Source organism: Barbatula barbatula (assembly GCF_947034865.1).
Source record: "Barbatula barbatula genome assembly, chromosome: 12".
Classification (NCBI taxonomy): Eukaryota; Metazoa; Chordata; class Actinopteri; order Cypriniformes; family Nemacheilidae; genus Barbatula; species Barbatula barbatula.
The window spans coordinates 2,599,595-2,614,864 of NC_136775.1; the positions used below are offsets into that span (position 1 = coordinate 2,599,595).

General features: G+C 35.3%; 1 protein-coding gene across 1 annotated transcript in view; it reads left to right on the plus strand.

The window, feature by feature from the left end:
• Window positions 1-11,291, plus strand: part of csmd3a (CUB and Sushi multiple domains 3a) — a gene marked incomplete at its 5' end in the record, with an annotated part of 185,252 nt that extends 173,961 nt beyond the window's left edge. Inside the window, 8 exons of the mRNA XM_079468986.1 lie at window positions 1,680-1,791; window positions 3,403-3,582; window positions 3,784-3,849; window positions 5,668-5,826; window positions 9,322-9,434; window positions 9,582-9,669; window positions 10,496-10,631; window positions 10,833-11,291. Of these exons, the coding sequence (XP_079325112.1) occupies window positions 1,680-1,791; window positions 3,403-3,582; window positions 3,784-3,849; window positions 5,668-5,826; window positions 9,322-9,434; window positions 9,582-9,669; window positions 10,496-10,631; window positions 10,833-10,992 (1,014 nt within the window). The 3' untranslated portion in view covers window positions 10,993-11,291. The remainder of the gene's footprint in view (window positions 1-1,679; window positions 1,792-3,402; window positions 3,583-3,783; window positions 3,850-5,667; window positions 5,827-9,321; window positions 9,435-9,581; window positions 9,670-10,495; window positions 10,632-10,832) is intronic.
• Between the last annotated feature and the right edge of the window lie 3,979 nt (window positions 11,292-15,270).

Sequence of the window (15,270 nt, forward strand, 5' to 3'; positions counted from 1 at the left end):
TGATCGTTTACCTTGTGCCATCCCAGATGACTTTCATCAGTTAAACACAAACATATTTTTATGTTAATGATTTTATATGATATTTTAAGAAAAAAATAATAAACAATCTGAATTTTAAATTAACTATTGACTTTCTTCAGCTGAACACAGTTTAATAGTAATGTTATGGATTAATTATTTATATCAACAATATTATATATATTAATTGAATATAAGTTAAATTTTACTTTGTTATTAAATAATATTATTAACATAGTTTTACAATTACACAATTTAATAGTATTTCTTTTAGATTAATAATTTATATTCAAACCATTTTTTAATGAATTGATAATATTAGTTTAATTTTATTTTATTATTAAATCATATTATTAACATTATTTTACAATTGACTTTATTATATTGACTTTCTTCACATAAATGCAAATTATATTATTTATTATTTTTATATTTATCATTTTATATTGACATGATTTCAAAGAACTTAAATAATTATCAATATGAATTAAATTTATTGTAACAATAGTAGTAATATAAATACATTTATATTAACTATTTTATTGACTTTCTTCGGTTGAACACAATTTAATATCAAGCATTTTAAAATTAAATCATTTGTAAAGAATATAAATAATAATAATTAAATTAAAGAATGTTGTGATTGATACGATAATTCAAAATACAACAATGGGTTCATAAAATGACTTCTGAAGCAAAACAATTCATTTGTCAGAAAAAAAGATATTTTAAGCTAATTAGTGAATTTAATATGCAATAAAATAATATATTCGAGCGTCTTATCTGAATGGTGGCATGTTCTCGACTTCAACTGTAGTGTCACTTACATCAATAGCACATATTTACTGAAAACAGAAATGCATTATCGTTTCAGTTATCGGTAGATTCCAGCCAAACGTCACCCGCTGCTTGACAGACGTAATGTGAAATATATCTGACCGTTGACTTTGCATCAGTCAAGCCGGAGGAATTAAAGCTCTTTGAAAGGCAGAAGAAAAGAAAGGTCCTCTCAGTGGGTTGTGTGTGAGCGAGTCTTGTTTGTGTCAGTCGGTTTTCTGTTGTCACCGTTTCCGTCAGAAGTGAGCAGATGTAATGAAAGCTAATATTCCAGTGTATTGAGGCCTTTCATCTCAGCAGAACCTGACGGCACGCCGCTTCTCCTCCTCATCGACATCTTCTTCTTTAATCCTGACAATCCTACATTTATACGTTACCAGAGAAAAACATTAGAAAAATGATATCTGGTTCTTCAGGTACCGTCTGATGTTTGTGAGGTCACGTGTGAATTCTGCACATTGCACATTGTGATCAATATGTATATCAATAAAATTGAATTGAATTCTTGGTTCGATCACTTTTCCAGGTAAAGCATTAACAGTCATATATTGTATTTTTAAATGGACGGTTCACCCAAAAATAAACATTCCCTCGTTATTTTATTATCCTTATGCTGCTCGAAAGCTATATTGGACTCATTCATCTGTGAAACACGAAAGAAGATATTTTGAGAAATGTCATTTTCATTTTCGGGTGAACTCTCTTTACTTCTTAAAAACTGGGTTATATAGTGTTTGATCACACATTTAGAAAAAAGTGTTGTGCTTTGTTCTGCAATGGATTTATTATGTGGATGTAGTCTAATGCTTGTCATTGATGTTCAGGTGGGCAGCACGGTGAAGTTTCATTGTCAGACCGGTCATCTGTTATTGGGTTCCACCACACGCACATGCAGAGAAGATCTGACCTGGAGTGGTACTCAGCCCGAATGCATCCGTACGTCTTTCTCTTACTATATTTCTCTGAAGGTGCACTTTTATGCATTTTCTAAAAGCAAAGAGCAGATTTCTGTGTTAGTATGTAAATGAGTTAGTATGAGAGTTGATATGTAAGTAAGTATGTAAATGTGTTGACAGTCATGTAGATCAGGTGAGATGGAGACGGGTCAGTGTGTGTGTTTGTGTGTGTGCCTGCGTGTGTGTGTGGTGTCACCTGTCCTGAGTGTTTCTGTGATGTGCAGGAATGGACTCCAGCGCTCCCTGCGGCACTGCATAGGATAAGCATTGCAGAGAAGAATTGGATCATGTTATTGCCACTGGTCATGTGTTTCAATGACTGCACCAGAGTTAACAGGGTTATTCTGTGCGATTCAGACATTTGCGAGACATATTTTTTTCGAAATATAAAAATGTAAAATAATATAAAATGAAGAGATCCCTTTGCCTTTAGGGCAAATTCTGTCATCATTTTCTCACTGCATACATTTTTTTGTTCTGATGAACACAGAGAAAGATATTTGGAAGAATGCTCATAACCAAACAGTTCTTGGCCACCATTGACTACGATAGTTGCTTTATGGATTTCTGTTGCGTTAAACACAAATGATATTTTGGAATTTAGGAAAAATGTGGTCCTCAAACCTGTACGACACTTTTTACTTGTAGAACACAAAAGAAGATATTTTGAGAAATGTCTCAGTGGTTTTGTATCCATACAATGGAAGTCATTGGGGCCCGGTGTTGTTTAGTTGACGACTTTCTTCAAAATATATTTTGTGTTCTGCAGAAACCTCATGCAAGTTTGGTGACTAAATGATGAAAGAATTTTCTTCTTTTCCAGTGTTGAACTGTCCCTTTAAGAGACTGTTTCTAACCCTGTAAAATCATTGTAACCCACATGACTCGACGCAAGGTTATTATTTTTCTAATGACAGATAGATGAGATGACAGATATGTGGGTGGTGTTTTTCTCTCTGAGCATTAGTTTGGTTGTGACCCTTGTGCATTATACTTTCCTACAGAACTCAATTATTTTGTTTGTTTGGCACAGGCCGTCCATTACATACGTCTCGAGACTTTTTTCTTTCAGCCTGCAGGAATTTTCTTCTGCATTCATATGCATTTCATTTCATGTGCAAAAGAAAACACAGCTTTATACATCATTTGAATGGACTTTATAATGCTCGGGTGTAGTTCGGGAAAACAGTCATATTTCATCTCAGAATGCTCGAAAGTGCTTGTAGGTTCAGAGATATTTAAAGGACTATTGCGATTTTTCTCCTTGAGAATTTGATGACATAACCTTGTATTTTATTTCTCTGATGTAGAAAACCTTTTCATTACTGTAATGTGAAAAAGGTGATTCAGTTCGATTGAAAGGCTTTATGTTGTGGTTTATCCTGATTTATGCTGAAGATTATAATACATTTCACCTTTAGAAATCATGTATGTTACAGAAAAAAATATAATGTACACATTACAGTAATGAGATTTTTTAAATTCTTCAAAGTAATAGACTTCGAATTTTGATGTTGGGTTAAAATACGACACAGATCTGTTTTTAGGTGAAACAAATTGACGTAACCGGCTGTCATGTGTCTGTCTTCAGCTCACTCTTGTAAGCAACCAAAGACCCCACCGCATGCCAACGTGCTGGGCATGGACCTGCCATCCTTTGGCTACACGCTGCTGTATTCCTGCCAGCCTGGTTTCATTCTCACCGGAGGCTCCGAGCACAGGGTGTGCCGCACAGATGGATCCTGGACCGGGAAGGTGCCCGTCTGTAGAGGTAACCAGTCAAATCCCCCCACATTTATATTCTGCCGTTACTTTTCTTTCTTTGCTTTTTGTCTTGTCGAGGCAGAAACGGTCTAATATCATTTCCTCTGCTTGCTGTGAGAAGTCATGTGTGTAATGTGTTTCCATAAACCCATTTCAAATGCGACAGGCATGTGCGTTTTGCCATGATATGCGTTTGGTTGTTTTTTAGCTGGCTCCAAAACGACAGAAAAAGTCATGAAGCCTGTTCAAGGAACTCTGAGCCCCAAAGTCAACGGTGAGCATCTTGCAGTGCTGTGCGGATGGTATTATTTGTATTTAACATGTATTTTCAATTATTTTGTCACAAACAAATGGATTCTGATCTAAGCTCAAGTCCTGACATTTTACTGGATGGTTCAGAAGCAAGTTTTATATTTGATTGTTTTTAATCTTACATATATTATTAAATTTTCAATATATTTGTTTAGCATTCTGATTCTGTTATATATGTTTTGCAACTGAAATTGCGTTGTTTGCATCTTCCCAAGTTTGACTAAATACATCGTGTTTCATGGGGCGACACGCCCGGCCCGAGGTTAACTTCCGGTCTGTATTTGGTTATAATATAACAATTTATTTTATTTACATACATAATTTATTGAATATCACTTGTATTTCATTAAATTAAAACTACTCAACAGTTATTGATTCTTTGCAAAAGTCTGTCGGACGTTAAGTTTGGAGCATGTAATGTTTTTGCCGCTGAAACCGTCTATACCTGAACATATTACCATACATTATAAGTTATGCACCAAGATGCTTAGCAACCATCAATATGATGCTGTCGATCGTATGTGTTTTTGTGAAGCGCAGGCAAAAGCAATATCATAATCCAACAGGGGGTCCATAGTGGTACAGTATGGGGTCCTCAAATTATTGTTTGATATCAAAATAAACAATAAGGCATCGAATAAAAATGCTATTGTAATTTAACAGATAACATTTTAGAATGAGGTTACAATTGGCAGCATGAGTAAATGAACATGAACTAACAAATGAACAATACCTGTAGATTATTTATTCATTTTAGGAATGCTAATTTTAATATTTACTAATAAATATTTAAAAGCAAAAGTTGTTTCTTTTAACATTAGTTAATACACGATGAATGAACAGTATGTTAATAAATGCTGCAAAAACTTATTGTTCATTATTAAGCCATGTTAGCTAATACATGAACTTATGGAAATGAATGATCTCACTGTGAAATGTTAGCGTTTGATAATAAATATTAGTAGTTGAAAAATAAATGTGAAATGTGTTTCCTTTGGTGTGACGGCAAACATTTAGAAAAATATAGCGACTTATTTTATTTGACTAAATGAATACTACTAATGTAATTCATATATCATTAACTGTTTGTTTTGTAAATATTTGTTATGTCACACCGCAGGGCACATGGTCATATTTATTTGTCAACTACTGAATAAACTACCGATCTGAATAAAGAGTTGTTTTTCTTCCAGCTGGTAAACAAACTATTTACCTGGTTCTTATTAATAAGGGGGTTGCCAAATGTTTTATTTCACTACCAATTTTATTTTAGATATAACCTCAGGACCCACTCAAATATTTAAAAATGGAAATATGGGGAAAAACACAAAAGACTAGCTTTTATTTTACGTATATTTGTATGAACTTTGTAAAAGTTTAAGAAATAAGTTAACTATTGGCCTGAAAACTTGATTTAATTGAACTCAATGAATTTGATGCCAACTCGTAGTGTTGACTAATAATAAACTCAAACAAATTTAAGGCAACTTTTATTTTTTTACAGTAGTCAGTAAATGGACTGAACCATTTTGGTGTCTTTCACCAAAACAGCCAAGTGGCTTTAAGTGATCCCACCTTGAGCCCCACGAGTCTGGAATATATGTTTTTAAAGTGCTTTATTATAATAGTCAGCATTATATGAAGAAGTATCATGGCTCACATTATCAGCGTTTCACACTGAGATCATAGAAAAGTTCAAGGTGTTCATTTGTACCAAACCCAGCAGTGTAAATGGTCTCGTAACCTCTGAATCTGACGCATTATCCCTTCTTCATTGCAGTCCCCGACGACGTGTTCGCTCCCATGTATACGTGGAAAGGTTCAATCGAATATAAAGGAGTGAAACAGCCGATGACTCTGACAATCATCAGCTTTAACTCCAGCTCGGGGAAAGTCAATGTGACTTTAACTAACAGACATTCGGAACTGCAGTTGTCAGGTAAGAAGCCGTAATGGCGCTTCTGTACAATACAGCTCATGTCACAAACACCTGATGTGAACAAACATCTGCTCGGTGTCGTGTCAACCGTTGCAGAGAAACGGCTCGTGTCAGAATCGTGGGGAAAAACTGTCACTTACCGTTTACACGAGATGTGACGTTATAGCTCTGTTTCATTCTTCACAGCAACAGTATGAAGTATAAATGTCTTCATATATATATATGTGGGAGGTACTGTATGTTGGAAATAACATATCTTGGTATGTTTAATTTGATTAGAGTAATGGTAATGGTATATTTACATTTATGTACTTTTATTCAAAGCGACTTACATTGCATTACACAATACATATCGTTAGTATTTGTACGTCCTGGGATTTAACCCGCGACCTATGCGTTGCTAGCGCAATGCTACAGGAAAGTACATTATATAAATGCTTTATGTGGTGATGATACTTGATCACATTTAATTTAATTTGATTTAAATTCTTTATTTGATGGACTTGAACCAAAAGATTCCTCATAACAATTGAATGTTGATTCGGTGCTTCAACTTTGTATTAAATGCTGTTTGAATTTCAATATTATACAACATCCCATTTGAAGGAGGCATTAAAAGCTCATATTTTTGGGCAATTGCAACGTTACGGAAGTGATATGTATAGGATAATGCTATGGAAGTCGCTTTGGATAAAAGCGTCTGCCAAATGCCTAAGTGTAAAAAATTATATTTTCAGTCAAATCTTAAAAAATATATATTCTCAGAAAATATATTTGTTGGCAATATACGAACCATTTGTTTATTTGTTTTTATTTGTTTACTAAACCCCTGATGATAGAGACATCAGAAAAACATCAATCTATGCGTTAAAGTAAAAAGTTTATGTGTTATTACTAAAAGGACGCCGTTTTGAGAGACGACATACTTTATAATTTATAATTTAAATGTTATGGATGTGACAATTCACTTACTTGACTATGGAAAACACTAAAAACACAAAAAAAAACACGCTTAAAAATGGACCTCTATCTGAAATATTGATATCTGACCTTATTCGTGTGGTGAAAACCTTTTGAAAAAGCCTTTTTCATCTTACGGTATCTTAAGGTTGCGCTAGACTTCCTACGGACAGGCTCGTAAAATATCCTTTTTTAATTTGTTATAGCCCGTCATCGCGTCGTACTTTCATTCACTCTCTGTTGTATTTTAAAAATATATTAATACAACTGAATGCCAAGTAAAGCCGTTTACATAAAGTATTTAATGTTTCTGTTGTCAGACAAAAAAAATAACAATTACAGACAGATGTTAATATGTCCAGTCTTTAACAATGACAAGAACCTGGAAAGGCTGTTTTGTCATCAATCATTCACTCATTTACTGGTAAAACAAATCTGCCGGTGATGGAAAGTTTTCGGTTACTGCGCCCTCTGGCTTATGGTTGACATTTGCATGGAATTGCCCCCTTGTGATGTCATTTTAGTTCATTCCGCAATTAATCTGACGTGTTGCGACATTGGAAAGCAACCGTAAACAACTAAACTCCACTTTGCATTGCACCAGACAAGCACTTCAAACCCTTCCTCACCCCGACTCATCTCGCTCTATTTATTCACATTATAAAAAAACATTAAACTTCATTAGCCTTATCCTTCCAGCCCTCTTTCTTCTCATTGAACGGCTAAATGCTTAATGCCATTGATTCAGCACGCATCCTGAGGCTTTCGTGAAGTCCCTCTCGTGACCGTCTCGCCCTCATGCTGTCACGCAGGTCATGTGTCGATGCTCAGGGTTCAAACAATATCAACTCCGATCCCATTTGAAGCTGACCTTTAGACACAGCCAATGATAACTGGACAGCTCGCTTGACGTGTCATTAAGTGGGCGTCGCCTGTGTGAAAGTCACAACTTAACCTGCGATTATGCAGATAGTAAAGTGCAGCAAAACATTGAAAACTCATCTTCACTGCTTTCTGGCTATGGAAGGCAAAAATAAATCAATAAATTGAACGATCGAGCGAAAAACAGATTAACAATTTCATTATAAACAACTGCGCGCACAATATTTTCATTTGAATTTTTACACTGACAATGTGCTGTCCCTGGTGAATTGAAAACGAAAATGCAATTTGTGATTTGACACTTCGCCAAAATCTCGAGGCAAGACTGCTGATAGGAAAATGAAAAGGCAAATGTGAAAAAGAAATTTTCATTTGATTTTCTCTTTAATTTCATTTTCGTTTCATTTTCAAGGTCAACCTGCATGCAAATGACATGTTAATCAGTGGGTGTGGACGACCGTCTGCATTACTGGGAACGCCCACATAATCGTAATATCCGTTTATTGGAATGAACGCGTGTAGACCTTGTTAGCGACAAATAGTTTTTCGTTTTCAATTTGACAGGGACAACGCATTGTCAGTGTAAAAATTTTAATGAATAAATCTTTTCATTTTGGCACATATTGTGGCACATATGAAATTGTTAATCTGGTTTTCATTTTCATAGTTTAATTTATTTATTAAAAAAACATTTCAAATCATTATTTCTAGATGTAATGTGGCCATTTCAGTCCGGCGTCTGTTGAATTTCAACTAAATCAAACCTCAGAAGTGACAGTCATCCAACACCAATATGAAAGACTGACAGCATGGAAATAGTAATAAAAAAATTGAGGTTATCACAAAAAATACATATTTTGAACTTTTCTTGAATACATGTAGACACATCACTGTTGTATTGCTTAAAAGTGAATTTTAACTCGCTATTACTTGAGCATCTCTTCTGCAAATAGAAACAATATTTTCATTGGACATTTGGGAGAAATATGGTTAGTAGCTCACAGAACGAAACAGAAAGGACCATTTTACACAAACACAGTCGATTCAGAAAAACTGAAAATCGTTTTGAAATGGTCTCTTAATTATTTTAAGACCGTTTAACATATTCCCTACATAATACATTAGTTTTAGTTTAATAATATGATAAAAATGCTATGAAACACATGAACACACCATGTACTCAAGTGTAGAAACCCTTGTGTTTAACAGCCGTTTGACAGCCGTGACCTCCAGCAGACGTTTCTGTAATAGCCGCTGAGACCTCCACAAAACGGTCAAGAGGAATTTCCTACAGCTTCTCTTAACAAAAGTTCTCGGGGCGTTTGAGCTCGAGGTCATGCCGTAGGATCTCATTCAGACTGAGGTCATATCATTGATCATATTCTGTTGAATCCGTTCAGTTTTCCCGTCACATATCTGGACTTGTGTTGAGCTTCAGTGGCTTTAAACTTTCATGCAGAATGTACGATAAACTGGGAATTTGTTTCTCATTTGATGACCAACTATCAAGCTGTCAAGGGTCCTGATGCAGAAAAGCAGCTCTGTGCTTTCTCAATGTTCAACATCACTCTTGTTTGGTGTTTTGTCACGTGTTGACACACACACACACACGTTTCGTCATGTATAATTCAATGTTTTGTGGTTTAAACGCAGGTGTTTATAAGAACAGAGATGCCCGTATGACCCTGCAGCTGTATCACACGAGAGCTCTGGTGAAGAACACCTACAGCAAGATCACAGAGGAAACCTTCATCATGGACGGCTTTGTAAGTCTCTTTCAGAAGATCGGTTCTATCCAGTGCATGTGTTAATGGCACACTTGTGCCAAGCGCTCACCAAAGTTCGTCTCTTGCTTTTTTTAAGACCTGTGAGGTTGAGAGATCTTGGTATTCATCTTTGATTGTTTCTTCCAGGTCTCGGCTGATCATGAAGGAAACACATACTTGTTCCAAGGCTTCATACAGGGCAGAGATTACGGCCCGTTTGGACTACAGAGACAAGGTGAACTTTGTTTGAATACAGTGATCCATTGTGTTTGTAATGGGAGGGGTCACTAGAATATATAGAGATTTATATTCATGGATAGAAAATATACGACTCCAACTTAAAATTAAAGTTAAACTCTCATTTGATAAATGTTTAATATGTTGAAAGATTATGAATATGATTATGTTTAATGTGCACTAAATTAAAATATTAAAATAATGAGTATAATATAAATTAGAAATAATAGTTATAATTGTATTAAAGATGAATTTCATTCAAACATATATTGAAATATATCTCGTTTTACTTTATTACTAATTACATAATTATTTAATTAAGAATAACTTTCTTACGTACAATTTATTGTTACATAAAGAATTGTATTTTATATAAAAATACAAATATATATTTCTATATTGAATAAACTGTCAAATTAAAATATCTCGAAAATGCATTTAACATATTATACAATTAAAATATTTATTATATTTAGTCTTAATGTTTGGTCCCTGCATATTCATATTTTTGATGCCATCGTTCTATTATGTTTAATGCAACTAAGGAATTACACAATTATGTTAATTTTTCAGTTTAATCAGTCTCTTATTATAGACGCCTCGAAACATTTGTCATCTTATCATAATCACAAGGTCAACACGATGAATGATATCATGATATATTTACTTATATCTCTCATAAGTAATTGATGTGGGAACAGATAAATCACACTGTACGTATGCGATATACGACATATGCAGTCGTCTGATGAAGTTCTCCTTGAATGATTGTTTTGTCAAGCCACTTGAATGAGGGTATTTTTTTCCCATCTTGCCTCATTCAGGTCTGAACATAATGGAGGCCACCAGAAGCCCAGAGGTTCCACCCAGAACCAACAGCAGCTCCGTGGCCGTCGCCATTCTCGTGCCTTTCTTTGCCCTGATCGTTGCAGGCTTTGGATTTTATCTTTATAAACAGAGGTACTGTATGCGTGTTAGAACGCCTGTGTGATGTGCACTAGCATACTGCAAAGTATATACTGCATACTGAATATTTTACAAAAAGGTATCAACATTCATGCACATCAAAAAAGGAAGAAGTATTCCAACACAAAATCTGAACAGTTCTCGCAACCCTAAATGTTAATGCTTGATAACCTTTTCCTTCATGTTTGACCGCAGGAGGTCTGATAAGACGGAGTACACCGGCTGTTCCGTGCATGAAAACAACAACGGTCAGGCCACATTCGAAAACCCAATGTACAGCACCAACTCCAAATCCATCGAGGGAAAGGTGGTCCGCTTCGATCCCAACCTCAACACGGTTTGCACAATGGTTTGAGGATTCGCTGCCACTTTTGTGTTGCTATATCACGCGATCTTTGGATCTCTCTTCTAAGCAACTTTCAAGCACAGGTTTGGGGTCTGACACTCACTTAATGTCTCATAGCTTTGAGTGGATTTACAGAGAAACGAAATGCTCTTCACCGTCCGAGTGGAGAAATATATATATATTCTATACATCTCACTCTGAGAGTGTTACAGCTTTTGTATTTCAAAAGAGACGAAAGGTGTATATGCGTTCTTTTCAACTTGCTGGACATATTCATACGACTGCGCAGGCCATTCCTAAAGGGATGCTCACCGAGGTTCAGTTTTAATTTTTTTATCTGGAAATAGATCAATGCCCCCCGGAACGACTAGCGATGGGATCGACGGATGTGAGATACTCTAGTTGTTGGTACTGTAATGTAAGTGAGTGATTCTTTTACAGGATTAGATTCTGCCCAGATACAGGGATATAATAAAGAAAATGATGCATGGAAAGCATGTCGGGCATTCTGAGCGGGTCTGATTCATGCATTGATAATCATTCATCTTCTGCGTGATATTGATGCATTATTCCCCGCCGTGATTTACATACAAAGACGGACCTCTGCAGAATATTAATGTTTAGCCGCACAGATACAGATTCCCTTGATGAATGACGTCTTGTTTTTACTGGTAATACATCTCATTTATAATCAAATTCAGACCCAACAGGGCATCCGGCAGTACACAGTGTCTTCTTTGACCAACAATATAGACACTGTATGTGTAAAAGGCCCTTGTGTTTACATAATGTATTTATTATGTGTTTTTAAACACATACACGCGAATGCATATATTTAAGATGAATAAACATTTATATATAATTTAAATGATTGGTAAATATAAATAAATACATATTTCCTTAACATGTATACATATATTTGTATGTGTTTAAAAGACAAAATAAATATGCATAGCACACAGAAATATATTTACTTTTATTCGAGATGCGATTAATCGTTTTGAGTTCTGTCACATCCTTTTAGTGTTGCTTTAGACCTTCTGACCTCCCGCTTATCCGGATGATGCTCAACATTCAGATGTAAACTTATCAACGTACATTTCTTATGAGGAACCAAGGTCTCGTTGCCGTTACAAACGCTTGTTTCTGCTTGTATCAAAGGTGAAGTTTGTCATTTTTGTCTTAATATTTTTTTCTCATATTCCAGATTACGGTGAAGCTATATACTGTAAGCTTGAGTGTTAACACGGTGTCCACGGGACGCTTTTTAAACATTTTTTTGAGGGTCCTGAAGACGCGCTTGTAGCCGCATTGACTCCCGTACGCTGCTTAACTAATTTGAACTAAAACGTACAAAAATTGTGGCGGTTTTGATGTGTGACGCTACAAGAATTGTTTATCGATATGAGAGAAACTTATAAACAGCACAGTCGACACACAGGAAGGAGTGACCTCTACACATTCGTGCAAAAATAATTCAAGTGATCTTTGTTTTTGCAGTTCAGTTGGATGCAACTAGTAGCGCAAAAATGACACACTTCACCTTCAAAGCTGCAATCTGTTCACTTCACCCCACGTTTAGACGGTTTGATCGGACACACACGCCTGTCCCGAAGTTAACTTCCGGTCTGTGTTTTGTAATAATGTTATACTTAATTTTATATTTTATTTATATTCTTTTAATTTATATTAAGATTTTATTGTATAGTAATTGTATTAAATGAATTTAAAACACCTCAACTATTATTGATTCTTTGCGGAGGTCTACCTGAAGTTAAAATTGGGCCACATAACGTTTGTTGTTGCCGCTAAGTCTATAAAGTAATGCACAATTTAATGTTTTAAACAGAGAGGGCGATAGAGAGACAAACTTTGGAAAATGTAGAAAATTAACTCGTCAAGTATGTACCCCCATTGTGTTATACATTATGATTTGAGATTTATATTGAAAAATGTATAATTATTCAAGAAACTTTCCCATTTTGTTTATTTTCTTTGTAATCACATCTCACATCTGGGTAACAGCAGAATTCCATTATTATTACATTACCTGTGTTCATCTCTCATAATAGTGCCTTGTATGATATTTCATGGTGTTTTTTTTTATATTTCATGGTGTATTTTCAGCTGCAGTAACTAATGTTTAAATTGTTCTAGATTACTTTAAAGGGAAAATGTTCACATTTGCACATACCTGCCAAATATAATCAGATATAGCGTCAGTGCTATGTTTGAAATGTTTGTGTCGCTGCCCATGTTGTCTTTGCGTTAACAACTTGTATATTTATACAGATTTTTGTTTTTTATTCAGTTGAGAGGCGTCTTGACATATATTTGGTTTTCACTATTTGTGTTTGTGACACTGAATATAAAAACACTGTCAAAGATTTAGGATTGCTTTTAAACATGGATTCCTTCTAATGGGTCCACCATTCTTGTAAATACGCTCATAAAAATGTACATATATTTAACATTTTTGGAAAGAGTTCTATTTTTGTGAGAAATTTGTAAAATAAAAGGTTATGTACAAATACTCATGTGTAAATGCCATTTACAAATAAAAAGACATTTGCTTTTCTAAATTTTCTGGATTCTTGCTATAGTTTTTTATGATGACTTCAAGTTCAAGTGAAAGATGAAGGCTTGGTCTGAATAAAAAACAAGTAGTATACTTGTATAGGAAGGCACGAATAGTATACAGTATATATCCCTATTTGGAAGCAGTTTAGGGATTGGTGGAAATAAACAGCAACTAATGGAAAGGTCAAAACAATACACTAAACTGACATTTTTAGTTAAGGACATTTTGATTCAGTGTTTATAAATCAAACAAAATGTGTGACTTCTGGAGCTTTAAACTGTATGTAGGACCAGAGATGTGATCAATTATTGATGAGGGATGGAAATTGAGCGAGTGAAACTGCCAGTTTACTGCCGGTGATGGGAATATAAACAGTCGAGGTTGATCAAATGGAGCGTGATACACGCGAGACTCGGTCAGGACGATTTGCACTGCCCCTTGTAGATGCTATTCCCCAAATTAAAAGAGAACGAGTGCAAATTGAGGCAGACAACAGCTTGCAGACGACGTACATAATGTGCGAGAAAATTGTGTCGGAAAAACAATTAAACAGAAGTGTCTTGACTTCGGTTTCACTCGGCGACCAACAATCCGTAGCTTCAATTTCAAAACAAAGAGCTGCTATGTACTGTCGCAGACAAAAAGAAGAGACCATTCCAAACTTTCATTTAATCGTCATTTCTAGATGGTCATTTCAGTCCAGTATCTGTTGAATGTCAACAAAATCAAAACTCAGAAGTGACAAAGTCATCCAACAGCAGCGTGAAAGACTGACAGCTTGACAAGACACATGTAAGCTGTGATAAAAATCCAAGTTATCACCTTAAAAGATAACTTTTTCTTAAAGATGTAGTACTGTTGTATTGCTTAAAAGTGAGTATTAATGTGGTATTTGAGGTCTGAAAAATAGAGCATTTTTTCTGTTATTTTGACAGTTTTAATTTTATGCCATATTGGGTGTCATTCACTAATAATTGCGTTGATTTTTCGTATTTATACGCACATTTGTAATTCTCACGAAAACGTTGTGGATTTGAAGAAGGATAAAAGTCAGGCGGAGCTAGACCTGCGTTAATATTTTAAAGACTTTCCAGCAGAGACGCGTTAGGACCGGCGGTACTGATGCTGTTAGCGAAGATACTCGTAGATATCTATGGAGATACTTTCCGGCAGAGAGACATTGGAGAGAAAGATCGTCTAAAAATCACTCCCGAGTAGATGTCTTTGATTCGCATCAGTATTTGAGTAACATTGCTTTCTGTTTGTCAGAACCAAGATATTATGTTGTTGTTGTAATATTAGATGTGTGACAGAGCAGTTTTGAGCGTCATTGTTTATCTGGAACTGCTTTAATTTTGTACACGTTCAGATGCTGGAGAGAGAGTGTTAAACTGAGAGAGTGTTACAGGAGATCGAGAGGAAACGCGCTGTAGAGTTGTTTGTCCGTTTGAGACTGCTGTTCAAAACATGGCGGCGAATGTAGGCCCGCTCTTTATGTAGATATACATAGTTTTTTCTAATGTATTTCAAACACAACGGTTCATTACGCGAGGTCTTTATAATCCTCCGAAGAAGTAGTTTTGTATATTATTTTGCATTTCTGTCAATAGATCCTGTTAAAAACCCCGTATTGTTCCTCTAAGTCAAAGATATTCTAGGCAACCCAATGTGACGCTGTCTACAGACCCGCTCTCGCAAGTAATTCC